General features: G+C 56.7%; 1 protein-coding gene across 1 annotated transcript; it reads left to right on the plus strand.

Annotated features, from left to right (window-relative positions):
- The first annotated feature begins 277 nt into the window (after positions 1 to 277).
- Positions 278 to 13788, plus strand: DAPK3 (death associated protein kinase 3). The gene is made up of 9 exons (XM_022557400.3): positions 278 to 381; positions 1403 to 1560; positions 8098 to 8458; positions 8744 to 8873; positions 9121 to 9169; positions 9816 to 9842; positions 10950 to 11102; positions 12049 to 12094; positions 12568 to 13788. The coding sequence occupies exons 2-9, from the start codon at positions 1499 to 1501 to the stop codon at positions 13102 to 13104; spliced, it is 1365 nt and encodes a 454-aa protein (XP_022413108.1). The 5' UTR covers positions 278 to 381; positions 1403 to 1498; the 3' UTR covers positions 13105 to 13788.
- Positions 13789 to 26552: the final 12764 nt, after the last annotated feature.

The following is a 26552-nucleotide window of genomic DNA, read 5'->3' on the forward strand; positions in this document are numbered from 1 at the left end:
TGCAGGATTTCAGCATCCCGCCTCCCAGCTTCAGGACCCCGGTCAGAGGAGAACGGGCGGGGCGGTCCAGGGGCCGGAAGTCGGAAGGCCGACTTCCGTAAGTTTGACAGGCGTTCTTTACAGCCAATCACCTGCGGGAAGCCTAGCCTGTGCCAAAGGCGAGGCAGCATTTTGGTGAGGAGGGCGGGACGCGCGAGGGCTGGGCCTGGAAGGCGGCGGTGGGCGGGCTTCACGAGCGGCGGGCGCACTGACCAATGGGTGGTGGGGTCCACCTCTTGGGGGCGGGCCCTGGAGGGCGCGGTGACGTCGCACGGGTCGGCGCGTCGAGGCAGCCAAGGCTGCGGGGCCTGAGGACGCGGCGGCTGGCAGCGCGGCTGAGGGGTCGGTTCGCGGCGCGGGGCCGAGGAGGGTGCGGAGCGGGCTCGGTCCGAGGCTGGCGGGTTGGGGGGCCTTTGGGGGTCTTAGCTGGGGGGGACGTTTGGGGACCCGTGGGATGACTGGGCGGGAGAGAAGCTGGGCCGGGGCCTGTGAGGGGCGTGGCGGTCTCTGGGACGCTGGAGCAGGGACGTCAGAGGCTGGGGAGATCTTTGAGGCGTCTCTGAAGGAAGCCGTCGGGGTCTGCCTTGGAGCTTGGGAGAAGGTCGGGGGAGAAGGACTATGGAGGAGACTCTCAGCTGTGGCCCTTTGAAGAGGCCCGTTGGGAGTGTGGAGACCGGGGTGGGGGCCTTTGAAACCTGGAGGGGTGCCTTCGGGGACGGGGGGAGGAAGAAGTTAGCTTTGCTAGGACGGTGGAGGTCAGGGGAAGCAAGAGCGGGTCGGGGCCTTCGGAGGAGCTTGGAAGCCATTGTCCAGTTCCTGGGGAATTCAGGATTGGGGGGAGCAAGAGATTACCCACAGCGCTGCAGAGGGTCTTAAGAGACCAGCCGAGGAGGAGGGGTTAGTGGGTAAGGGAAAGAGGGGTTGAGGCCGCTGATGGGTAGGGAGATGGAAGCGTGTTGGAGGTCTGGCAGGGAATCAGGGAGCCCCAGGGTTTGGGGGTGTGAAGAGTGTGGGGAACTTGCAGGAGTGTGTGGGGCTCTGGACAAGCAGGTTGGGAGAAGCCTAGGAGGGAGAGGCAGAAGAAGACTGCGGTGCTGTGTGTGGAAGCAGAGGTCTGTGGCTGGGAGCTATGGGGGTGGAGGTGGCACAGCGGGGCTAACACTGACCTCGGGGCGGTGTGGTATCTAAATGAGCCGACACATGGACGTGCCCCGCCCACCAATTGCAAGTGCTTTCTACAAGGACCGTGGAATTTCAGCATGGTGTGATGTGAAACCTCTTTTGGGGGAGCAGGTCACTCCATTGACCTAGAAGTAATGGCTGGCATCTCACTCCTTTCTTATTTCCCTGTCTCCTCCTCCAGGGTCACGGCTAGAGGACTCCCTGACGTCCTGTCCCCCGGGCCACTGTGACTGGGTTTGCACTGGAGTGGAAGGCGCTGGAAGGCAGACCGGCCGCTATGTCCACATTCAGGCAGGAAGATGTGGAAGACCACTATGAGATGGGGGAGGAGCTGGGCAGGTGAGTTCTCCCCTCTGATGGGGCTCTGACCGGGGGAGAGACCCGCTGTGGGGTTTTCTGGGTGTATCTCCTCTCCTGTCCTTTATCCCACTCTCCAAGAAGGGATGAGTCGATATCATGTGCTGTGGAACGAGTTTGGGCTTTGGAGTCAGCCAGTCTGGGCCTGGAATTCTTGCTCTGACATCCTCTGTGCATTTCCTTTGGGGAGAAACATAACTGAGCACAAATGGCACCTAATACGGTGCTTGGCATGGGCGTGAGAGCAGTAGATGTTGGCAGGTTTTGTTGGTGAGGGTCTGTCCCTCTCTTTAATCCTCTCTTGTGGGAGGGCAGTTGAGTCTCCCCGGCTCTCGTACGTTTCCAGGGAACGCCTCCCGTCTGGGCCTACACCCTTGCCAATGGTTGGCATTCTTGTGGGAAAGAGCAGAGGTTTCCCGATCCAGCCAGCAGCTGATTTCCTGCTGGGCTGGGCCTTGGAGCGTCCCCTGGGAGCGCCCTCTCCCCCGCCCCCAGACCTGCCAGGCACCATCCTCCCCCCCCCCCCCCACAGAGCTCCAGACCTTATTTGGTGAGTTTGTTGCTGGCCAGCCCCATGATGTCACCAGAATGGAATGTAAATAACTGAGCCATAACTGAGCTGTTCATCAGGCCTTTGCTGAGAGAGTGTATGGGGCTCATTTAGGATTCTGAAGTCCCTCCTTTAGGAATTTCCTCCGGTAGAGTGGTAGAGAATGCAGGCCGTCTCCCCACCCCCAAAAAAGTCTCAGACTCTGTTGTTGAAAATGTATTAGGACCTGCTGCTGAGAGTAGTTTGGCAAAAGTCAGCAAAAATACCATGTATGTTCCCTTTAACCCACTGATTCTGCTGCTAGGAGTTAATTCTGTGGAAGTAGTACATACATGGACCTAAGGATCTAGGGACAGGGAAAGTTGCTATAAGGACTTTCTGTGAGCAAAAGACGGGAAGCCTCTTCAGTGCCCGTCACAGCACCATAGGCTCATCGATGGAATATTATGCAGCCATTAAAAAGAGCCTGAAAAGAAACAAAACTGAGTTATCTGTAGTGAGGTGAATGGACCTAGAGTCTGTCATAGAGTGAAGTAAGTCAGAAAGAGAAAAACAAATGCTGTATGCTAACACGGATATATGGAATCTAAAAAAAAAAAAAAAGGTTCTGAAGAACCTAGGGGCAGGACAGGAATAAAGACGCAGACATAGAGAATGGACTTGAGGACATGGGGAGGGGGAAGGGGAAGCTGGGACGAAGTGAGAGAGTAGCATGGACTTATATATACTACTGAATGTAAAATAGATAGCTAGTGGGAAGCAGCCGCATAGCACAGGGAGATCAGCTCGGTGCTTTGTGACCACCTAGAACGGTGGGATAGGGAGGGTGGCAGGGAGACGCAAGAGGGAGGGGATATGGGGATATATGTATATGTATAGCTGATTCACTTTATTATACAGTAGAAACTAACATACCATTGTAAAGCAATTATACTCCAATGAAAATGTTAAATAAAGAAAAGAGCCCAGCAACTTGTATAATGCAAGCCTTGTAGGGAGTTTATTGAAATTTTCTAGTAGCTCTGTTAATTTTAATAATATTTTTTATAATTAACTTTTTTTAATTAATTAAATTTTTAAAATTTATTTGGCTGCACTGGGTCTTGGTTGCGGCACGCGGGATCTTTGTTGCCGCATGCGTGGTCTTTAGTTGCAGCATGCGGGGTCTTCAGTTGTGGCTTGCGGACTTCTTAGTTGTGGCATGCATGAGGGATCTAGTTCCCTGACTGGAGATCGAACCCAGGCCCCCTGCATTGGGAGCGTGGAGTCTTAGCCACTGGGCCGCCAGGGAAGTCCTAATTTTAATGATTTTAATAATGTATTTTACTTAACCCAATATGTCAAACTGTTATCATTTTGCTTGTGATCATTATAGAAATTACTAATGAAATAGTTTACTGCCTTTTATTGATGTGCACCTTTGAAATCTGGTGTGCCTTGTACACTCACAGCACATGTCAATTCGAATGGGCTGGACAGCTAACATGTGGCCAGTAGCTGCCATCTTGGACAGCGCTGCCCTATGTAATGATCCGGAACATTCTTGGAGACACATGAGGTGAAGGATTAATGCCACAGAACACTGTGCATACTCTGCTGCAATTTGTATAAATTACAGATGTTGTTTAGACATCTGAGTCCTGGGCTGTTTTTTTGTTACATTTCCATTCATCTGTGAAAGGCCCTACCAGGGAGGTACTGTTATTATCCTCATTTTATAGATAAAGAAACTGAGGCTGAGAGCAGGGAAGCGTCTTGCCCAAGGCTATACAGACTAAAAGTGGCCAGGCAGGATTCAGACCTTGAGGCCACGCCCTGCCGGCTGCAAAGCCCAGGCGTGCTGGAGCCAGTGCTGGAACCAGAGGTGGGCGTCCAGCTTCTTCTGCCTGTCTCGAGCAAAGCACGGTCGTGTTTCCTTGTCCCAAGAGTCACGGGCTGAATGAACTGGGAGTGAGTTTCTTTGTGTGCCTGTGCAGATGTGTATGGAGGGTTCTTTCCTCCTAATTCAAGTCACCTGGACAGTCTTGGGAAATAAATGAATATGCTGTTGGTCATTGTAGACCTCCAGCCTGGCTTCCACGTCATGGAGAGCTGTGTATGTCTGTATTCGTCAGCTTGGGCTGCTGTAGCAAAGTGCCTCAGACTGGAGGGCCTGAACAGTGGAGGTTGATTCTCTCACGGTGCTGAAGGCTGGACGTCCAAGGTTGAGGTGTCAGCAGGCTTGGTTCCCTCTGAGGCCTCTCTCCTTGGTGTGTAGATGGCTGCCTTCTCCCCATGTCCTCACATTTTCTTCCGCTGTGCATGTCTGTATCCTAATCTCCTGTCCTTATTATAATCTCCTTATAAGGACAGCAGTCATACTGGATTAGGACCCACGCCAGTGATTTCATTTGTACTTAATTACCTCACATTTTGAGGTTCTGGGGGTTAGGATTTTGGGGGACACAATTCAGCACCTAACAGTGTCTTTGTCCCTCTTCCCATGAACTCTTTCTTTGTTAGTTTTTTTGTTAGTTCAGCTTGGAATAAAGCTAGAGGGGAGAAAAATCCTTGTATTTGAGAATTAGGCCACACGTCCAGTGCTTAGCAGTGTTCCTGGCACGTGGCGAACACTCAGCCCTCGAAGTTATTACTGTCTGGCGTCATTGTGGGATGGAAGGTGGACCTGGAAGAACTTGCTTGGTTGATGTCGGCAGAGGGGAGGGGGAAAGGCCTTTCAGGTGTGGGGAATGTTAGCTAAGATGTGGAGGTAGGGGCAGGAGCACAGCGTGGATTTCCGTGCGGGGGGCGAGGCCTGATCAGGGACACTTGACACTTCTTGTCTGACCTGTCCTCTTGGCTTTTAGACTAGTGTTTGAGTGTCCTGTTGCTGCTGTAACAAATTACCAGAACTTAGTGGCTTAGAAGAACACCCATTTATTATCATAAAGGTCTGGGAGTCAGGAGTCTAAAATGGACCTGCAGGGCTGGTCCTTCCGGAGGCTCCAGGGCAGCATTGGTTCCCGCCTTCAGCTTCTAGAGGCGCCGCATCCCTGGCTCGCGGCCCCTCCTGCATCCTCACAGCCAGCAGCGCAGCATCTCCTGTCTCTCTGCCTCTGACCCTCCCGCCTCCCTCTTACAAGGACCCTGTGATGACACTGGGCCCCCCAGGGAATCCAGGGTCATCCCCATCTCAGGGGCCTTAACTTAATTCTGTCTGCAAAGGCCCTCTGCCCCATGAGATGACGTGTCCACAGGTTCTGGGGATTCGGATATGGACCCTTATTTAGCCTACCCTGGTTGGTAATAATTTGCACTCGCCACCTTGATCCTCACCTGCCTGAGTGTGCTCGGAGCATGTCTGCAGTGGTCTGCCGTGGGCGCCTTTGTGTCTCGATGCTCACGAGGGCAGCGCTTCAGGTGTTTGCTGGCTGCAGGTGGTCCTGGGCGTCCCAGTGAGGTCCACTTACTGGGACACACCCAGTTGGGTCCCTTGGCTTTTCTGAGGGCCCTGCTGGCTTGGCAGAGGCACCCCTCACTCGTTTCTCGTTCTGTCTGGCCTGTCCTCCCTGTGCTGTCACCAACGTAAGAGACCCCTCCTGTCCCAAAGGCCCGTCTGCACAATTCCTTCCTCTGCGTGCTCGTCCCCCATTTCCACAAGATGTCACATAGTCACCTAGTCTCCTTTCCCTTGACCCCCAGTGGTGCCTGGTTGATGTTTCTTGTCTGGAATGTGTGCCTTCTGTCTTAGAATTAGTTTCTCTGCTCACGTGTGTGTTCATATATCCTCTGGAGGCTGGGGTGCACGACCCATGGCCTTTGGGCCACATCCGGCCCTCACCTAGTTCAGTATGGCCCGCCCACAAACGTAAGATGGTTTTTTCCTTGTTTAAAGGGTTATAAAAACACACAAGAATTGTGACAGAGACCACATGGCCCGTAAAACTTAAAATATTTACCCTCTGGCCTTTTTCACTCAATTCCTGAGTGAAGGCAAGTTAACGTAAGTTCCTAGATAACGAAAGAATACGGACATTGGACAGCTCCCTGGAGTGCAGTAAAGAGAGTTTCTCTTTCTCTTCAGATACCAGGGGTCTTGAGATACAAGTCACACACCATACAATTTACTCATTTAAAGTGTACAATTTAATGATCTTTCGTACATTCACAGGGTCTTACAACCATCACTATTAAATACTTTCAGAACGTTTCCATCACTCCAAAAGGAAACCTCATCCCCACGAGCAGGCACACCCCCATCCCCTCCCCCAGCCCAACAACCAGGAATCCACCCTCTGTGTCTGTGGATTTGCCTGTTCTGGACGTTTCCCATCAATGGAATCACACCCTGTGTGTCCTTCTGTGTCTGGTTTCTCTCGCTGAGCATTGTGTTCTCAGGCTCCATCCACGTTGCAGCGAGTGTCAGTGCCTCTCTCCTCTTCATGGCTGAGCGACGTGCCTGTGTGTGGAGGGACCACATTTTGTGTATCCATCATCCGTTGAGGGACATTTGGGTTATTTCCATCTTATGGCTACTGTGAATAATGGTGCTGTGCACATTTGTGTGCAAGCTTCTGTGGAGCAATGTTCCTGGGTCCGATGGTAACTCCATGTTTCACCTTTTGAGGAACCGCCAGACTGTTTTCCACGGTGGCTGCCCCGTCTCACACTCCTACCAGCCATGCACCTGGGTTCTGGTTTCTCCACATCCTCACTGTTCTCTCTTGTTGTGAAAATGTGTGTACTTCTTTCACTCTGCCTATTGAATAAGAAGCTCTTTTTTTTTTTTAAGTGATAGACATCCTTTTATTTATTTATTTTTTGGCAGAGCCACATGGCATGCGGGATCTTAGTTCCCCGACTAGGGATTGGCCCCGTGCCCCCTGCACTGGGAGCATGGAGTCTTAAACACTTGCACTCCAGGGAAGTCCCTGAATAAGAAGCTCTTTTGAACTCAGTGGTTTTTTATCTTTTCTTAGATTTTAAACAATGATGAAATAACGCTGTGAGAAGTTGAATCTTATAGAGTCATATCAAATAAAAAGTAAAAACCCCTTTTCACTGCCCTCAGTCGTGCTCCTCAGAGATGTCTCTTGCTCACAGCTTGGTGTGTGTCCTTCAGACCTCTTTTCCTGCATCTACACACATAAACATACCTGTATACAGGTGGGTACAGCATGTACCTTTTTACCCAGAAAAATCTCGTTCCTTGTGTTATCCTGCAGTTGTCTTCACTGAGCCGGTCTTCATGGGTATCTGTCTTGTCTTTTCTTTTTTTAAAATTATTTTATTATTTTAACTATTTATCTTTGGCTGCGTTGGGTCTTCGTTGCTGCGCATGGGCTTTCTCTAGTTGCAGCGAGCAGGGGCTACTCTTCGTTGCAGTGCACAGCCTTCACATTGCCATGGCTCTTCTTGCAGAGCATGGGCTCTAGGCACGCGGACTTCAGTAGTTGTGGCACACGGGCTCAGTAGTTGTGGCTCGCAGGCTCTAGAGCACAGGCTTAGTAGTTGTGGCGCACGGGCGTAGTTGCTGTGCGGCATTTGGGATCTTCCCAGAGCAGGGCTTGAACCCATGCCCCCTGCATTGGCAGGTGGATTCTTAACCACTGCATCACCCGGGAAGTCCATGGGTGTCTTTCTGGTCAGCACATGGAGAGTCGTTCTTTTCCAAGACTGCGAAAATTCTGCCTGACTTACCATGATGGGAGTCCAGCTCCCTTTTGATAAACGTGGAGCCGTTTCTGTTCTTTCACTGCTGCAGAAACGCCAGGTAGCCACTGTATTATGCACCAATTTGCACTCGCGTGGGAGCACCCCTGCTGGGTGGGGTGCATTCTCCAGCTGGTGGGGTGCACCTCAGCATGGTGCCAGGAGCTGGGACGAACTGTCCCAGGAGGTTGCGTCATCCGCGCGTGGCCCGGTCCCAAGAGTCCTGTGTCCCTCTCGGCGCCCACTCCCCACTCTCCCCTCCCCCTCTGTCCCTGCAGCGGCCAGTTTGCAATTGTGCGGAAATGCCGGCAGAAGGGCACCGGGAAGGAGTACGCGGCCAAGTTCATCAAGAAGCGCCGCTTGTCGTCCAGCCGCCGGGGGGTCAGCCGGGAGGAGATCGAGCGGGAGGTGAACATCCTGCGGGAGATCCGGCACCCCAACATCATCACGCTGCACGACATCTTTGAGAACAAGACCGACGTGGTGCTCATCCTGGAGCTGGTCTCGGGCGGGGAGCTCTTCGATTTCCTGGCGGAGAAGGAGTCGCTGACAGAGGACGAGGCCACCCAGTTCCTCAAGCAGATCCTGGACGGCGTCCATTACCTGCACTCCAAGCGTATCGCCCACTTCGACCTCAAGGTAGCCCCGCTGGGCCCTCAGGACAAAGCTGGGGACCAGCCTGACCGGGGAGGGTGAGGATGGGGGCCGAGAGGGTCCACCTCCCCTCAGCACAGGATGTCCTTGCCTGGGGCACTGGGGAGATGGACTGGCTCAGGCCTGGACCTGTGCGGGGTCAGCCTGCACAAACCCTGCATGCTGGGATTGGGAGGTGCTCAGGGACAACCTGGTGCTGTTCCCTGAGGTGGCGGGCCGGCAGCAGCACTGCCTCCCGCCCAGCGCCCTGCCTTCCCGCCCTGCCTCCAGCCGGAGAACATCATGCTCCTGGACAAAAATGTGCCCAACCCGCGGATCAAGCTCATCGACTTCGGCATCGCCCACAAAATCGAAGCAGGGAATGAGTTCAAGAACATCTTTGGCACCCCGGAGTTCGTGGGTAAGGCCCGGTGTGGGCCTTGGGGGGCACTGGAGGATTTCCAGCTGGCATGGGATGAGGCAGGCCCACTGGCCTCAGGTTTCCCTTCCTGGCCCTGGCGCTGGACATGGGGAACTCAAGGCCTGGCGTTGGTGCTGTCACCGTCCCGGCCTTCCCTGCCGAGGGCCAGCCTTGCCTGAGTGGGCACTGTCCGCTGGTTCCCCCTTAGCCATACCCGGCACCTGACCCTGTCTCCCTGTCTCTGCAGCTCCCGAGATTGTCAACTACGAGCCCCTGGGTCTGGAGGCGGACATGTGGTGAGTGGGGGGCGGCGGGCCCGGGGCTGCCCTCGTCGCTTCTCCTCAGGGCATCCCCCATCTGTCCCCAGGAGCTGCCGGTCACAGCCGCAGGCCGGGGTGTAGCCTGTTCTCCTGGTCTTGGAGCTGTGGGGCAGGGGCAGGACAGACTGCTGCCTTAGAACAGGGTTGGCCGACGACCCAGGCCCATGAGCTCGGAATGGTTCTCACGTTTCTGGAGGGTTGTTAAAAACACACGAACATGTGGCAGAGACCATCTGTGGCCCCCAAAGCCCCGCTCAGCGTCTCGCCCTTTAGAGGAGGAGTTTGCCAGCCCTGCCCTCGGCCACAGCAGCCCCGTCGAGGGCCCCACGTCTGCATGTCTGTGGTGCCTTTGGGCTCTGTCCACACCGCCCCGACCCCAGCCAGTTTGAGCCTGAACAGGCAGGTGTGGTCAAAGGCACTTCCGTGTCCAGTCCTGAGACCCTCCGAGCAGAGCGAGGGCCTTGCTGGGGGCTGTGCAGCCCCTGGAGGGAGAGGGTCCCTGGGGCTGATGGGCCTGCTGCCGACCGGGCTCTGGGCCCCCCAGCCCCCTTGGGGCTCTGGGGTTGGGGTGCTGTGCCCCTGGCTGAGCTGACCCCCATCTCTTCTGTGTGTTCTCTTCCAGGAGCATTGGCGTCATCACCTACATCCTGTGAGTACCTGCTCGGCGCTTCCTGCCCCTTCCTGGGGCCCTGGTGGGTCAAGAGGAGGGTAGGGAGGCTTCTGTGCGGGGACAGCGAGTGGAAGGCAGCACCCTCAGTTCTCTGACGTGTCGCGGCACTCGGGAACTCTGGATGGATGGACGAATGCATGAGTGAATGAATGAATTTGTGCAGGAGAGAGAGGTGTGTTCAGGAGAGTTCAGAAGGCAGGGCCTCATTGTGTGAAACAACCGTGCAAGGCCCTGGGCCGGGACGGCATGTCCCCCTCATCCTCTGGCTGGCAGCTCCTAGGCATGGTGGACTCAGTCACGGGCCCGTTGGAGAGTAACTCAGCCTCCAGGCCCTCCCCTTCCTGGAGGTCAGGGGTGAGGATGAAAGTTCCATCACTGTAACCCCACTTGCTGGTTCCCTGGCCACTGGCCCCCTCCTTAGGGCCGTTCCAAAGTCACCTCAATGGCATCAACTCAGGTGTGGTTGGAGGGGGCTTGTTGTGAACAACAAAAACACTCCTTTCATCTCAAACCCCGAGCTGTTTTAGGAAAGGGAACAAAGACCAAATATTATAACAGAAGATGCTGCCACCTTGGGTTTTAGGAAATGACAAGGGTTTTCGGATCTGTGTACTTGAGGATTGGAGTGAAGACCACATATACATTTGTCACCCTAAGTCACAGCATCACGTACCCATAACCTCACAGTGTGGTGCTGTGGCCTCAGTGCAGCATGTCTGGAAGACACATGACGTCTGCAGTGTCGGCCAGGACTTCCCGCCACCTCCCCCCAAAGTTAGCCGTTTTCCCTCTGACTACTACACACTTCAGGGAAGTGCTTCGAGGCTGTGCGTCTACCTTGAGATTCTGCAGAGATTTTGCCCGCTCATTTCAGCACCCCTCACTGGCTGGGCAGTGGATTTTCACTGCCTCTGGTTGGAGGCTGGGCACAGTTGTGGTTGGTGGCCCAGGGCCCGGCATCGGCCTTCCTCCACGTCTGCCCCCTTTATGGGCATGGAGGAGTCGGGTGGTGGCCTGGGCAGTGGCCTGGTTGTGGGGTGACCGCAGGGATGTCCGGCCCCACTGAGCCCGGTGTCCGCCTTCCAGTTTGAGTGGCGCGTCACCATTCCTGGGAGAGACCAAGCAGGAGACCCTGACCAACATCTCGGCCGTGAACTACGACTTTGACGAGGAGTACTTCAGCAACACCAGCGAGCTGGCCAAGGACTTCATCCGCCGGCTGCTTGTCAAAGACCCCAAGTAGGAGCGCTGGGCTGGGCAGGGAGGGCCTGGCAAGGCCCCCAGGATGGGCGCTCTGGCCGAGGACAAGTAACACATCCGTCCGAGCCGCCACCTTCCTGTTATTGGGAATCGGGCGTGGCTTCTGCTTTGGGCTGGAGATAGCACAGAGGAGTTAGGTCGGCCCTTTTTTTTTTTTTTTTTTTTTGCGGGTACGTGGGCCTCACACTGTTGCGGCCTCTCCAGTTGCAGAGCACAGACTCCGGACGTGCAGGCCCAGCGGCCACGGCTCACGGGCCCAGCCGCTCCACGGCACGTGGGATCTTCCCGGACCGGGGTACGAACGCTTGTCCCCTGCATCGGCAGGCGGACTCCCAACCACTGCGCCACCAGGGAAGCCTGGTCGGCCCTCTTAAGAAGCTGTCTCTTAAGCTTTTAATCTGTGGCCAACGTTTAAGATAGGAGGTTTTTTTATAAGATTCCAGATTACTGTTTGTCTTTTTTCCTAGAAAAAAAATCTAATTGTGCTGGCAGCACGGAGCCTTCATTCACACAGAGGTGCTCCCGTGGGCCACAGTCCTCCCCAGCCTCCTCCTCTAGGTGCCTGAGTTGTGAGACCCCAGTGTTAGGTGTCAACACTGTGAACGAAACCCCTCAGAAAACATGGAGACCCTGGAGTCCGCACCCCCAGTCCCCTTGATGGGCTCCTTGTGGTTGGCCAAGCAGAGTGGAAGCTCTTCATGGTGCCTGTATTTTCACGGTCATTTCAGGGACTTGCTGCTGGGCTGGAGGGTGACTTTAGGGACTTGGGAGGGTCCCCAGGGGCGGGTGCCTGAGTCAGCCACAGGTGGGGCTGAGAGCCAGAGCTGCAGCAGGGAGAATATGGCTCACCCCTTCCTGCTCTCTGTGTTGGAGAGGATGGTAAAGTGGCCCACGTGCAACTAACTAAGGTTGGGGGCTCTTCCAGGAGGAGAATGACCATCGCCCAGAGCCTGGAGCATTCCTGGATCAAGGTGAGGCAGTGGGGCTGCCCCCACGTAGGCATGGCAGGTGTGAGCAGCCCCTGGCATGGGGGAGGGTCCCTAGGGGAGCGGACCCGGACGGTGTGGGGCGTGGGGTGTGCATGGACGTGGTGTTGGAACCATCTCACGGAGGCGCCGGCTGGAGTCCACAGCCCCTCTGCACGTAGCAGAGCTCCCTCCCCAGAACTTCCCAGAAAGGGGTCACCGCCAGGCCCGGGTTAGGGTTGGCAACCTCTGTAAAGAGCCAGAGAGTAAATGCTTTTGGCTCTGTGGTCTGTGGCACGGCCAGGTAGTCTGCCATCCATTCTCGGCTCGGCTGTCAGAGCGTGGAAGCACCAGGAGCACGTGTACGTGAATGGGCAGGGCTGAGTGCCAATGAAAAGTGAGCGGAGGGCCGGGCATGGGCCGGGGGGGTCTCCCCCTGCCGGCCCCCCAGTCCAAGGCACCCTCCCCTCCCGCTGTAGGCGATCCGGCGGCGGAACGTGCGGCGGGAGGACAGTGGCCGCAAGCCGGAGCGGCGGCGCCTGAAGACGGCCCGCCTCAAGGAGTACACCATCAAGTCGCACTCGAGCATGCCCCCCAACAACACCTACGTCAACTTCGAGCGCTTCTCCAAGGTGCTGGAGGAGGTGGCAGTGGCCGAGGAGGGCCTGCGTGGGCTCGAGCACAGCCGGCGCCTGTTCCACGAGGACATCGAGGCGCTGACGGCAATCTACGAGGAGAAGGAGGCCTGGTACCGCGAGGAGAACGAGAGCATCGGCCAGGACCTGCGGCGGCTGCGCCAGGAGCTGCACAAGACGGAGGCGCTCCAGCGGCAGGCCCAGGAGGAGGCCAAGGGCGCCCTGCTGGGGGCCAGCGGGCTCAGGCGCCGCTTCAGCCGCCTCGAGAACCGCTATGAGGCGCTGGCCAAGCAGGTGGCCTCCGAGATGCTGTTTGTGCAGGATTTGGTGCGTGCCATGGAGCAGGAGAAGCTGCAGGGGGGGGAGTGCAGCCTCCGCTAGGGCCGCTCGGGGCACAGTGTCCTGCACCCCGGGGGGAGCCCTCCGTCACTCTGGTGTGGCCCTGGATGCGCTCCACATGGCCCAGGAGTCCACGGCTGAGGGGAGGGCTTTGGCCCGGCTCTGCACCGGGAGGATGTGGCTGATGTGGGCCTTCTCTGTGCAACCCGAGTCTTCCCCCCACAGGCCCCAGCTCAGCCCCTCCCTCCTGCAACTCGACTCTGGGGGCTTCTGGGGCAGCATCACCACAGGAACTCTGCAAGAGGTTGACACCACCAAGGCAGCTCTGGCCGTGGTGGACACAGATGCCTCACACGTGGCAGGGTGTAGGGGTGGCGACCTCCATGTGGTCTGAGTGCGTGGAGCCTTGGTGTGGGGACGGGGGTGTCTGAGTGCCCCGGGCTCGCCCCTGGGGCTCAGAATTGGAGGGGCCTCTGCTCGACACCCCGGCTCCTCCTGTTCTGGAGACGGATGGCTGCTCCTCCAGGGTCTGTGGTGGAGGTGGTCTCTGAGCCCAGCTCTTCAGATCCCCCAGCCCCTCGCAGGGCCCCCAGCCTGGGGCTGGGCACCAGGGCCAGAGCTGAGGAGATGACGCAGCCCTCGAGGAGATGTGGGTTTAAGGGTTGTATTGGGGGCAGTGTGTGGCAGGGCACAGCGCCTGGATGCAGTAAAGGAAACATCTGCAAAGCTGAGTCTCCACTCCCTCCCTGAGGCAGGCCTGCTGGGGGCCGGGAAGGGGGGAAGAGCTGTGGCCGCTTGGAGCCTCCCGCAGCCGCAGGCTGCGGAACCATCCCCTCCTCTCCAGCTCCCTGTCAACGCACAGTGCTGACTCTTCGGCGGGGGTCCCACCCACTGCCCTGCCCCGTGTCACTCCCTCCCCCAGTGCTGCCTTCAGGACAGCACCTCTCGGGTGGGCCCCACGGAGTAGCTGCTGGAGGCCCGTGTTCGCAGCGTCCCCTCCCTGGAGAGCCCCAGGGCCCCTTACAAACACCCCACCGCATGCTCCGTGCCGCCCATTTGACTGCCTCTGCTGGCCTGGTGTTTTCAGGGACTCCCTCTCCGGTGGAGGTGGAGCCTTGGCAAGTGCTGGCCTGGACCACAGGGTTAAGAGGGTTTCAGCGGGCAGTGCCGCTGTGCGCCACTAGGTGCTGCCCTGGAGCGGGTTCTTGCGCCCCAGAGAGAGTGCCCTGAGAGCCAGGCTTCAGTGGAACGTGGGTCTCCGGCTGGTGGCCACTCTGAGCTCAGAGTTCTCTGCTGCTGGTTGTGTTAATTGAGGGACCCCTGTGCAGCCCCCCTTGGCCCGAGAGGAATCCTCGGGACAGAGGCCAGCCCAGGCTGAGTGCAGGGAGGAGCTGGGCAGGCGGGCGGGTACTCCACCTGTGGCCCTGGCTGGGGCTCAGGCCCAGGACCCTGCGGGGCCGAGGAGGCCTTGGGACCTAGATGTGGGCTTGGCGTGGGTGGGGGTGGGCCCGCTGTACGCCCCTCGCGAGCTCCACTGCATGACACACACACCTCTAAGCGTATCGTATGTGTGCTACTCAGAGGCATGTGTGTCAGCTTAGAGGAAGTGAAGCGTGGCTTCCCTGGCGTCCTGCTCGTCTCTGCTTGGGCCCGGGCAGGGGCAGCCAGCCTTGGCAGTCACCTGGTGCCACGGCCTCTCCGCCCTCTTGTATCTCCCTCTCTCTGTCACTGCCTGCTCCCACAGCCCTGGGGGGCCTTGGAGGCTGCTCCAACCTTGGGGCTCAGGTGGACTGGGCCTCTTGTTGTTGCCGTGAGGTGGAGGCGTCCAGGCAGCTAGAGTGGGTTTGGAGGGGTTTCCTGTCCCTTGGCTCCTCCTGAGACGCTGCTGGATCACATGTGGGCTGCCCTGCACCGTGCTGGGCCCTCCCGGAGGAGATGTCCTTGCCGCTCCTGCTCCCACTCGCCTCGGCCTCTGGGTCTGGAACGTGGTTCCAAAGAGGGCCCTTCTGACCCTCTTCCTCCTTCCCAGCGGCCTGCTCGACCTTCTGTTGCCTCGTTCTATGCATCCCTCCCCGCACCAGTTTTTTAAAACTAAATTTAGAAAAATTGAGATAAGGCTTACTGTACAATTCATCCCTTTTCATTTGTTTTTGACCAACAACTTCCACTTTTAAAATCTCAGTAAATTTCACTTTGTTGAATGGTTGGACCCACTCAGGTTTCTCCAGTTGGTCTGTGATTCCTCCACAGCTGTCACCTGGTTATTAGGCCTTCAAGGCAGGACTCTGAGCAGCAGATCCCCCGATGGTGCGTTGCAAAGCGCGGTCGGCCCGCGGCAGGAAAGGGGCACCCAGCATGGATAGTTGTATAACATCAGTAGGCTGTGGTCTGGGTGCCTCCAACGGGAAGGGAGGAGCTTCCGTGCAGTGCTAGAGGGTCTCCAGACCCTGAGGGGTGTGAGCCGGAGGCTCCCTGAAGGCCTCAGGGGACCAGTGAATAGCATTCATCCAGCCGTCATTTCCCCAGTCATGCCGCTCTGTGGGCCCCATGCCAGGCCCTGGGAGATGGCGGTAGGAGGTGGACACAATGGTCTGTCTCGATAGGGGCAGGGGCGGGGCCCTCACCCATCCAGCCTTTCTGATAGAGACTTCCGGGTAGAAACCACGTTTCCCTTTGGACTCACACCTGCCCTTTCAGTATCCAAAGCACCTCTGTGCTGAGGGCAAATTCCCCAGCGTCTTCAGTGGGTAACATGAGCAGGTGTCCTTGCTTTGGAGATTACCTCTGCCCCCTGACCCGGGTTATCTTGCTCAGTGCAGCCTTGGCATCCTCAATCTGTCAGTTAAGGGCACAGGGAACCACTTTGTGGTCATAAAGCACCTCCCAGTGTATCTGGCCCATGCAAGCACTTACAAATAGTGCTGTCTCTTTGTAGAGACCCTGCGGCTGACGTGCTGTTATTAATCTTGTCTGTGGCAGGCAGGCCCCAGAGTGGCCCCCATGTAGCCCCACCTCCTGCTCCCCACCCCCTGGAGAGCAGGCTGGCCTCGTGGCAGGTTCTGACCAACAGAACTCTGGGAAGGTGATGGCGTCGCTTCCGTGGTTAGGCTGCACAGCCTATGATTTCCATCTTGCCAGCTGACTCCCTTGCTGGCTTTGATGCAGTGAGCCGTCATGTTGGACAGGCCCACATGGCAAGGAACAGCCAGCAAGCAGCGAAGCCCACCGACCACGTGAGGGGTCCTAACAGTGGGCCCCTCCCTAGTCGAGCCTTTGGATAAAATCCAGCCTGGACTGACACCTGGATTGCAGCCTCCTGAGGGACCCTGAGCACAGGACCCAGGTAAGCCAATCAAGACTCCTGACCCACTACTGTGAGATGATAGCGCGTATTGCTTTAAGGCACTAGGTTTGTGGTGCTTTGTTACACAGCAGTAGCTGAGTCATGCTGATGAAGGTGTGCTGCATCCACTTACAGGTTCACCGAGCAATTCAACTCTCGCTTCCCCTCTTTTGGTACCCTGTCCCTCTGCCACGCCCTCAGCCCCTTTTCTTTCAGGGGTGTGATTGGGGGGGCTGCATGTTAGCACCTTCTGCTCTGAGGAGAGAGGGCTCCCAGCAGGTCTGCAGAGCGAAGGCTCCCCACATCTGTTTTTTGTTTGTTTTTTAAATATTTATTTGGTTGCACCAGGTCTTAGTTGCAGCACGTGGGCTCAGTTGCAGCACACGGGCTCCTTAGTTGTAGCATGCGAACTCTTAGTTGCAGCATGCATGTGGGATCTAGTTCCCTGACCAGGGTTGAACCCGGGCCCCCTGGATTGGGAGGACGGAGTCCTATCCACTGCACCACCAGGGAAGTCCCCCCTGCATCTGGTTTTGCTCTTATGCAAAATGGAAATGTCTTCTTGCCTGCTTCTTGAGACGGATGAGGGGGGAATGAACTGTGGGAGCCGTGAACCCTGTCCCTGCAGCTGGCGAGAGTCAGGCTGGACCTGCCCCGAGGTTCGCTTAGGGTTTGGCTGCCATGTGCATGAAGCTCGTTGCAAGGAAGGTGTTGAAAGCCCGTGTTTATCTCAGAGCAAAGCTTGCGCAGAGGATGGCGAGTGAGGGAGGCTGAGCTTCCACCGCCGGCTCCACCCCGAAACTGTGGTGATCCCCCTGCCTTTCTGCTGCACGGTGGTGGTGCCCCCCGCCCGTCCCCCCCGCCCCCCGAGACGCTATGAGGAGTAACCAGGAACCTGGAGAGCACTGTGGAAGCTGATCAGGTCAGAGGGATGAGACCTCAGACCAGCAGAGCTCGTGTCCCCGGGTAGGTCAAGTTCTCCAAGTGGACATTGTGACACCAGCTGCAGAGAGAGACAGCAGCGGGCACAGGGGTCACGATCGTGCCTCTAGAGCCACTCAGCCCTACACCCCCGCCGCTGGGGAGGGGAGAGGGTCTGGCAGGGCTCAGATTTTGGGCGGTCGACAGATTCCAAGCTTTATTAGATTGAAATCACGAGGGTCAGAGAAGGTCAACATCATTATCGCTTAGGTTCCAGCTTGATCTGGTGGCTGAGCTCTTGAAGGGGCTTAAATTTGGCAAAACAGGGACTTCCCTGGCGGTCCAGTGGTTAAGACTTCATGCTGTCAATGCAGGGGGCACGGGTTCCATCCCTGGTCAGGGAACTGAGATCCCGCATGCCACAGCAGGCAGTAAATAAATAAATTTGGCAGAACAGCTCAAGAAAGTGCTTTTGGCGAGTCTTTACAACTGGTTTATTATCTTCGCTATTGTTACTTCTCTTGTCTGATAACAGTCTTTCATCCCTACATTCTTTTGTTTCCTTAAGCTCATTAGTTATTAAGACCTGTTCAAGGACAAACACTGTGGCCAGGCTTAGATCCCAAAATGGCTTAGGCCAAAAAATGGCTTCTCTGATGTCAAGAAAGCCACGTCTGATTCTGTTTCTCGGACCCGTACCATATCTGCTTACATCCCCTCCCTCAGGCCAGGTGCGTCACTGGTGAGGCAGCCTGGGGCTGTGGCAAAATGCCCTCCCGGGCTGGGCAGGGACGGACCTGCTGGTCATGGTTGGGCTGCTGAGCCAGAGGCTCTTGGGTCAGTGACTTGTATTTTTTTTTTTTTTTGGCCGCACTGCATGGCATGCTAGATCTTAGTTCCCCGACCAGGGATTGAACCCCGGGCCACGGCAGTGAAAGTGCTGAGTCCTAACCACTGGTCCACCCGAGGATTCCCAGTGACTTGTGTTTCAACTGCCTCCTTGTCACCAGTTAGAGAGGGCGGGAGTCCCACTGCGGGGAAAGGGGTGGCTGGATGCAGGACGTCTGACACGGACAGATGAGTAGACGGCTCTTTATTAGGCACAAGGACCGACAGCCCCGGGGAGAAGGATGCCGCGGGCCCTGCAGGGCACTTGAGGCGCAGCCAGGAGCAGGGTGTGCAGGCAGACTTTAGTGACAAGAGGATGAGGTGGCCTCCAGTTCTGTGGGAGTATGTCGCTGACTTGCTTGAATCATTCTGCAGGCTGGCAGGGCAGTGACAGCAGAAGCCCAGCCGGTCCCTCGGTCCCTCGAGAAGGAGGGCCTTGGGCTATCTGACCTCATCGGCGGCAGCTGTGGGGGACCCTCCGTGTTGTCCTAGCGTGTGAGATTCACCCTCAATCGAGGGCTTCACCACAGCTCACATTAGTCATGCGCCGTTTGCAAAATGAGTCAGACAGGCCTGGGTTCGGTGCAGCCCAGTTGGGCTCCTGGCTCTCGGCAGACACGGCACCTCTGTGTGTGTGCCAGCTTTGTCCTTAGGGACAGTGGTTTCTAAGGTGGCAGTGAGGGTTGGAGGCAAGGGTGTGTCAGGGTCTAGCACACTCTGGGCGCCCCCTCACTAAGTGTGTCTTGTTAGATTCGGGGGCTCGGGCGCAGGAGTCACCAAGCCATGATGGGTCCCCTGCAGCGCTGCCCGCCTCTCGTAGGGCAGAGGGCTCTCCTCGCGCCACCTGTCCTGCCCAGGGGCTGCACACCCACAGCTGCTGTGCTCATGACCATACTTGGGCAAGAGGCGGTGGCCGCTATTAATAACCAGTGGGGCTGCCAGGGCACGGGGTGGTCTATAAAGCCAGACCCACCAGCTCTGAGAGGCTCCTTCAGCCCCCGAGACCTTTAGCCCCCCTGTTGTACAGAGAGAAAAAGAAAAGTAAGTACCGAAACCATCCCCTTGTCCCTCTGCCTGGCCCCACTCTGTGGCCTGAAAAGTGAGACACAGGACAGTGGTGAAAGACATACCCCATGCAAAGGACGTCTGAAACACAGCCTAGGGGGCACTTAACCGGCCCAGGTGGGAGGAGGGCAGTGAGGGGCGGGGAGGAGGAGGAGGGGGCTGGGACTTCGCCTCCCTGATTCTCCTTGTCCTGGAGGGGAGAGAGCCGGGGACCCCTGCCCTGGCCAGGTGACCCCAGGATGCATGTGTGTCTTGCAGTGATGGCCGTGGTGCCGGCTCCCCTCGGGGAGTGCGTGGCTTCCTCCCCCTGCCACCCCGACTCCCCCGGTGTCCCCCACCCCACCCCTTGGGGTTTTGCATTTTTGAGGGTCCCTGTATGGGAGGACTTCCAGACCCCTGCGGAAGTGAGCCCTGTTTGCATGATTGAAAGTTGCCTCTGCGCCCCCTCCCCTCCCGGGCTTGTTGAAGAGAAACTTAAAGGGAACGGGGAGGTGATGAGGACATTTCTTGGGCGCCCCAGGCTCCCTCCAGAATGTGCTGGGAGGACTTGGGGGGGGGGCTCCTGAGTGGCAGCGGAGGGCATATGGCTGCCCCTGTCTGTGCCGGTCAGCCTGCTCCTCCCCCAGGCACCGGCTGGCCCCCTAGTCTGCCCCAAGGATGCCCCCTCAGGGGCCTGGCAGATGGCACCTGAGGTGGAGGCAGCCTTTGGAGGTGACTGCCCTGGCCCTGTTGGGACGTGGGTAGGGCAGGCAGAGTAACTGCTGATTAAGATGGCCCCTGAGTGCTACTTGACGTGAGTGGCAAGTGCTTGGGGTTGGGGGGGTCCTGAAATAGAATGAGGAAAGAAGGGCCCCGGGAGCCGGCTCTGCAGCCTTGCCCCACCGCCTGGAGCCTCTCCCTCCATCTTTCTCCCCCGATGGCTGTTAGGACATTTGGGGAAGGGCCCCAGGACAGAGCTCTGGTGGGGGGACTGTGCAGGGGCCCATGTGAGGACGCTTCGCATGGAAGGTCGCCTGTCTGTATGCGGTGAGCTGAGGTGGGGTAGGGTCTCCCTGGCAAGGCTTCCGAATTGGGGTGGCCTCAGAGGAGCCAGGTTCCAGCGAGAGGCCCGTGGGGTCCCGCCTACCCGCCTGGGCCCCCAGCAGTCCCGAGGCCACACCTCCTCCCCCACGGAGTGAGCTCCCTGGTGCGGGCAGGCCAGGCCCACTTCCTGGGGGTGGGGAATGACTTGGCCCAGCAAGGTGCCAGCCACAGGATGACTGGCACGTGAGTGTGTGTGTGTCACGTGGGTGTGTGTCAGGGTCTGTCCAATCCTGGGCTCTCAGCCTTCTCTGCACATCGAGTCCCACTCGGGGCGCCTCCAGGGGGTGTTTTTTTTTTTTAATTTGTTTTTTAATTTGTTTTTGTCTGCCTTAGGTCTTCGTTGCTTCACGTGGGCTTTCTCTAGTTGCGGTGAGCGGGGGCTCCTCTTCGTTGTGGTGCGCGGGCTTCTCTTTGCGGTGACTACTCTTGTTGCAGAGCACGGGCTCTAAGCACGCAGGCCTCAGTAGTTGTGGCACGAGGGCTCAATAGTTGTGGCTCACGGGCTTAGTTGCTCTGCAGCATGTGGGATCTTCCCGGACCAGGTCTCGAACCTGTGGCCCCTGCAAGATTCTTAACCACTGCGCCACCAGGGGAGTCCCGGGGGGATGGCGGTTTGAGCCAATTCTCTGCCCTTAGTCCAGGGTGTCTCCCCTCGGCACTGCTGACATTCGGGCTGGATTGTTCTTGGCTGTGGGCCTGTCCTGGGCGCTGCGGGGTGTGGAGCAGCATCCCTGGCCCCCACCCCCTTGATGCCAGGAGTCCCCCAGTGTGACAACCACAGACGTCCCCAGACGTTGCCCAGTGTCCCCTGGGCGGGGGGCAGAGTCGCCCCCAGTTGAGAAGGACTGACCTGAGGTTGTTCTTAGCCTTCAGCATTCCGGGAAGGTGGAGTGCTTATCCCTGGGCCTCCCCGGGATGATTTTAGGGGAGGGATGGGGGGCAGGCATTCTTAGTGTTTGTAGCGAAGTGCTTTCAGGAAATTCAAGGTTTCCCATCCACAGCAAGGCCATGAAGTTTCCTCTTCCAACAAATTTAGTTAAAATCAATAAAATGAGGGAGACTCATAAAGAAAACTAATAAATACCATAGTAATTATGGGGGAGTCTGCGGCCCCAGCCCTGTCACAAGGGTGGGAGGAGAACGAACGGCCTCAGAAGGGACCTCGGAGGGAGGCGCTGGGGGCATCGGGAGCTGGGGGGCCTCCTCCGGGCCCGGGGTCGTAGGGGAGCCTGGCGGTGACTGGTCCTGCCGCCAGCCCAGGCAGGACAGTGGGCACAGCTGCGTCCCAGGCGCACCAGCCTGGCCTGGAATCCTGTCTCCTTCCTTTGTGGCCTGCAGCTAAGGGACTCCACCTCCGGCAGCCTCAGTTTCCTCATCTGCGGAAAAGGAGTAGGTTGTACTGGTCACAGGAGCATGGGAGACAATTCCCAGCCCCCATCCCGAACACCGGACAGGGGTCCAGCAGGTGTGAGTGCCCTCCCCGGGGTTGGGGGCCGGCCTGGGGCGGGGGGGCGGGCCTTGGGCTCCTTGTCCCAGTGAGTGGCAACACCTGCCACAAAAACCCAGCAGCAACGGGCATCCGAAGCCCAGGGGAGGACGCTGAGGCGCAGGTGGCACGTTACCTGCCCCGGGATCTCTCTCTAGGAAGGGGCTGAGACGGCCGTGTTCTGGAGCCGCCCACTCACGCTCTAGGCTGCCCGGTCTTAGGGTGTCCCGTCCTGGGGCCTGGGAAGACCGCCAGGCACTGACCTAGGGGGTGCTTGGTGGATGTGACAGGGGCACATCAGGTTAGTCTTGGGGTTCTGTCTGGGGAGGGCAGGGGCTGCAGGAAACGCACAGGTTAGCCCAGCTGGAGTCCACACTGTGCCCAGAGCTGCCCAGCCAGGGGCAGGTGGGGCCGGATTCACTGGGCCCATCAGGTGGCTGTGAGAGGAGTGAGAGAATCTTCCCGGGATATGGGTACTGAAGGCGGATGGGGCGAGGGTGAGCTGCCTGGCACACCTCCTTGGCTGGAGACGGTCCTGGGTCAGCATTTGACAGATATGTTCAGATCTCAGCTCCGCTGAGTGACCTTGGGCAGGTCCCTTTCCTCTCTGAGCCCTAGAGAGGCGGGTCATAGAATAATCCGACCACTCAAGGTGGTCGGCCCCGATCAGGGTGACATACTGGCTCAGTTTGCCTGGGCCCGGCCTTTCCCAGGATGGGGAACTTTCAGTGCTGAAACTGGGAAAGTGCTGTGCAATCAGGATGAGGCGGTCCCCCATCCCCCTACTGTTCTTATAGTGACCGAGGTGTCTGGTGGCCAGGCAGGGCTCTGGCTGCCCCGGAGCCACCTCTCCCGTGTCCCTATCCCATCCTGGACTATTTCGGGCCTGGTGACCAGAGGATCAGCCTCACCGTGCTCCGTGACTGTGACAAAGGGCAGGCCTTGGCAGGCTGTCCGAGGCTCCCTCCACGCCCTGCACCAGCTCCCACCTGCCCTCCAGGACACAGTGGGCTCTTCCCGCCACCCTCCACCCCAGACCTTGCATACACTGCAGCCATCAGCAGACGCTGCGGGAAATGAGTGATTTCAGCCGTGCAGACATGAGGGTCTCCACCCCAGCCCCCCAGCTCAGCCGCGTAGCTTGAAAGCAGCCACAGCTGACACGTACTCAAGTAGGCGTGGCTGCCAGCCAAGACAACTTTATTTATAGATGCTGAAATTTGAATTCCGTGTAACTTGCATCTGTCACGAAATTTAATTCTTCTTGTTATTTTTTCCCATGACCATTTAAAAATGTGAAGCCATTCTTAGCTCGAGGGCTATAACAAAACATGCAGTGGGCTGGATTTAGCCCATGGGCCATACTTTGCTGCCCCAAGTACTACACACCCAATAAACATTTGTTGAGTGAATAATGTTTAGTGCCCCGTTAAAGCAGGCACTAATTTATTAGCGTGACAGTTACGTGCTGTTAGCGAGTATATGGGCATTTGTACATTTATTTTTGTACATTTTTTATTAAAGTCACAAGTGTTGGAAATGCCACCGAATAAAATAAAAGTCACATTGGGTGATTTTTTTTTTGGGGGGGGGGCTTCGAGGCTTGTGGGATCTTAGTTCCCCAACCAGGGATTGAACCCAGGCCCTCGGCAGAGAAAGCATTGAGTCCTTCTGGACTACCAGGGAATTCCCGGCCCAGAGGACTTTAAAAAAACAGCTTTATTGACATAGAATTAACATACCGTTCAATTTATCCATTTAATGTGTAAACTTCAGTTTTTGGGGTGTATTCACAGGGTTGTACAACCATCAACTACGATCAGCTTGCGAATATTTTGGGAATTCCCTGGCGGTCCAGTGGTTAGGTCTCTGCAGTGTCACTGCCGAGGGCGCAGGTTCAACCCCTGGTCCGGGAACTAAGATCCCACAAGCTGCGTGGCATGGCCGAAAAAAGAAAAAAAAAACTTGAGAATGTTTTATCCCCACTAGGAGCCACCCCCCACCCCTCCCCAGCCCCTGGCAACCACGAGTCTGCTTTCTGTCTCTCTGGATTTGCAGGGTTGGTCCTCCCGAGGCCTCTTTTCCCCCTGGCTTACAGGTGGGCATCTTCTCCCTGTGTCCTCACATGGTCTTCCCTCGGTGTGTCCCAACTTCTTCTTATATGGACACCAGTCATACTGGATTAAGGCCCATCCTCACGACCCCACTTTAACTTAGTGACCTCCAAATGCTGTCATACTCTGAGGTCCTAAGGGTCAGGGGATTCAACATACGAATTTAAGTGTACACAATTCAGCCCGTAATAGTGTCGTTTGCTTTTTGGTTTTGTTTGTTTGAAGCAAGGAGAGTCTTAACAGATTCAAATCCTGCTCAAACATACCAGGACATGGTGTTCTGAGCCATAAGGTACACAGCTTGTCAATGGCCTGGGAGGGATGGGAACCCAGCCCCTCCTGACTCTCGGCCTGTGGGCCCTTTCACCTCTGTTCTGCAGCCCCCAGCAGACTAGCAGATACGGTGACCAACCGTCTCGGTTGGTTGGTTCTGAGGGATTTCTGGGGAAGCAGGACTTTCCATGCTAAAGTAAAGGGATGGGAATTCCCTGGCAGTCCAGTGGTTAGGACTCCGCGCTTTCCCTGCCAAGGGCGCAGGTTCAAATTCCTGGTCGGGGAGCTAAGATACCGCAAGGCACGCAACGTATTAAAAAAAAAAAAAAAAAAGTAAAGGGAAAGTATTTGGAAAATAGGGACAGTTGGTCACCCTACTAGTGATCTGCACTGGGTCTTCAGGTTGGTGGGGAAAGGGCTGCATGAGGCCTTAGCTGAAGCTAGTGCCAGGGACGAGCCCCAGGCCCAGCGGGGCCTCCCGGCTCTGCCGCCGTCCATCTGTCCATCTGCTTACCACTCTCTCCTTTGTGTTTTGCTCTGTGCTGGGTTGTGAGGCCACAGGGGCAAAGGGCAGTGGTGATTGCACCGCTAGGTGATTTCTGTTGGCAGGAAGGCTGTGTTTAGAAGGGACAGCAGCTGAGTAGGAGGCTCCCCGCAGCTGGGGCACAGGAAGTGAGCAGTTTCCCAGGAGCCTGGGACCCCGAGTCCAGGGCAGGACAGGACGTGTAGCGCCGACCTGCTGCCCAGCCCGTTCTGTGGTGAAGGGCAGGGAGCCTTGGGGCACACAGAGAGCCCACTCCATGGATGCCACTGCAGGAAGCTCAGAGGACAGTGGGAGTGTTGTGTGGCAAGTGAGGGGCGGGGCTCTGGACACCCACACTCCTCACCCCACAGCCTTCTTGCCACCGACAAACGTGAAAGCACACGGAACCCCCACTGCCCCTGTGCCCTGATCCTCCCTCCCTGCATCCCTTCCTTTTCTTTTTATTGAAGTGAAATTTCCATAACATACAATTAATCATTTTAAGTGAACAATTCAGTGACAGTTGGTGCATTCACAATGTTGTCACCCCAAAATCACCCCAAAAAGAAACCTTGTCCCTATCATCAGTCACTCCCGCACCCCCCCTTCCCCCGAAGCCCAGCCCCTGGCAACCATGAGTCTACTTTCTATCTCTGTGGATTTGCCGGTTCTGGACATTTCATATACGTGGAATCAGACAGTATTTGTCCTTCTGTGTCTGGCTTATTTTACTGAGCATCATGTCCTCAAGGTTCATCCATGTTGTACTGAGTATCAGACTTTCCTTCTTCCTAAGGCCGTGTGTGGATGGACCACGTTTTGTTTATCCATCCATCATTTGATGGACTTTTTAGGTTGCTCTCACCTTTTGGCTACTGTGAATAGTGCTACTTTGAATCATTCATGTACAAGTTTTTGTTTGAACACCTGTTTTCAATCCTTTTGGTTATCTTCTCTAGGAGTGGAATTGCTAGGTCATATGGTAATTGTTTTTTTTTTTTCCCCCATAATTTCCAAATGTTCAATGGCTTTGTCCAAAACTGTCTACACTTCAGGTTTTTCCTGCCCTTCTGGACTGAGTGGGGTGGGTGGCTACAGTTCCACGGCTGGCCCTGGGGTATCACCCTCAGGTCAAGGGGTACTCTGTCCTCCTCCTGTCTGCCCCTACTCCGTCCACCCTCCCCCTCCCCACCCTGTCTTCAGGCTCCACGGGAGCCTTCCAACCTCCCTTGGGCAAAAAGAACAGGGTCTGAGGAGACCTGAGTTCAAATACCAGCTCCCAAGCCACTGACCATATCTGAGCCTCAGTCTTCCCATCTGTGAAATGGGTGTATACGATAAACTGCCTCACCAACATTCTAGGGAAGGCTCAGGGAGATGTGGTTCCTGGGACAGGGAGTGTGTCCTTACGAGCATCCTGGGTCATGAGAAGTAGGTGTCAGCTCCAGTCACGGAGGAGGCGCCGGGATGCAGTGACAGCGGGGCTCAGCTAAGAGTCAGGGGCACCCTCAGGCTTGGCTGACCTCCCAGCCCCTGCTCTGGGCCATGCTGCGCTGTTTTCTGAAAGCTGGCAGGAAATTTCCCTTTTGAGGAAGCTAGACCAAAAGACCCTCAAGCAGCCACCCAGGGTCACATTGCCATGGATCCAACAGGTGGAGACTGTAACTGCCCAGAGCCCTCGGTGTCGCCCCCCCCCGATGCCACCAATGCACCAAGGAGATGGGGCAGGAGGGTCCCTCTCAGCACCTCGAACACAACAGGCTGGACCCCAACGATTAAAAAACAGGATCAGGT

This window comes from Delphinapterus leucas, unplaced genomic scaffold (assembly GCF_059928025.1).
Source record: "Delphinapterus leucas isolate spDelLeu-1000000601 "Yukka" unplaced genomic scaffold, BTC_Dleu_Yukka2 spDelLeu_asBTCV2_sq25, whole genome shotgun sequence".
Taxonomy (NCBI): Eukaryota; Metazoa; Chordata; class Mammalia; order Artiodactyla; family Monodontidae; genus Delphinapterus; species Delphinapterus leucas.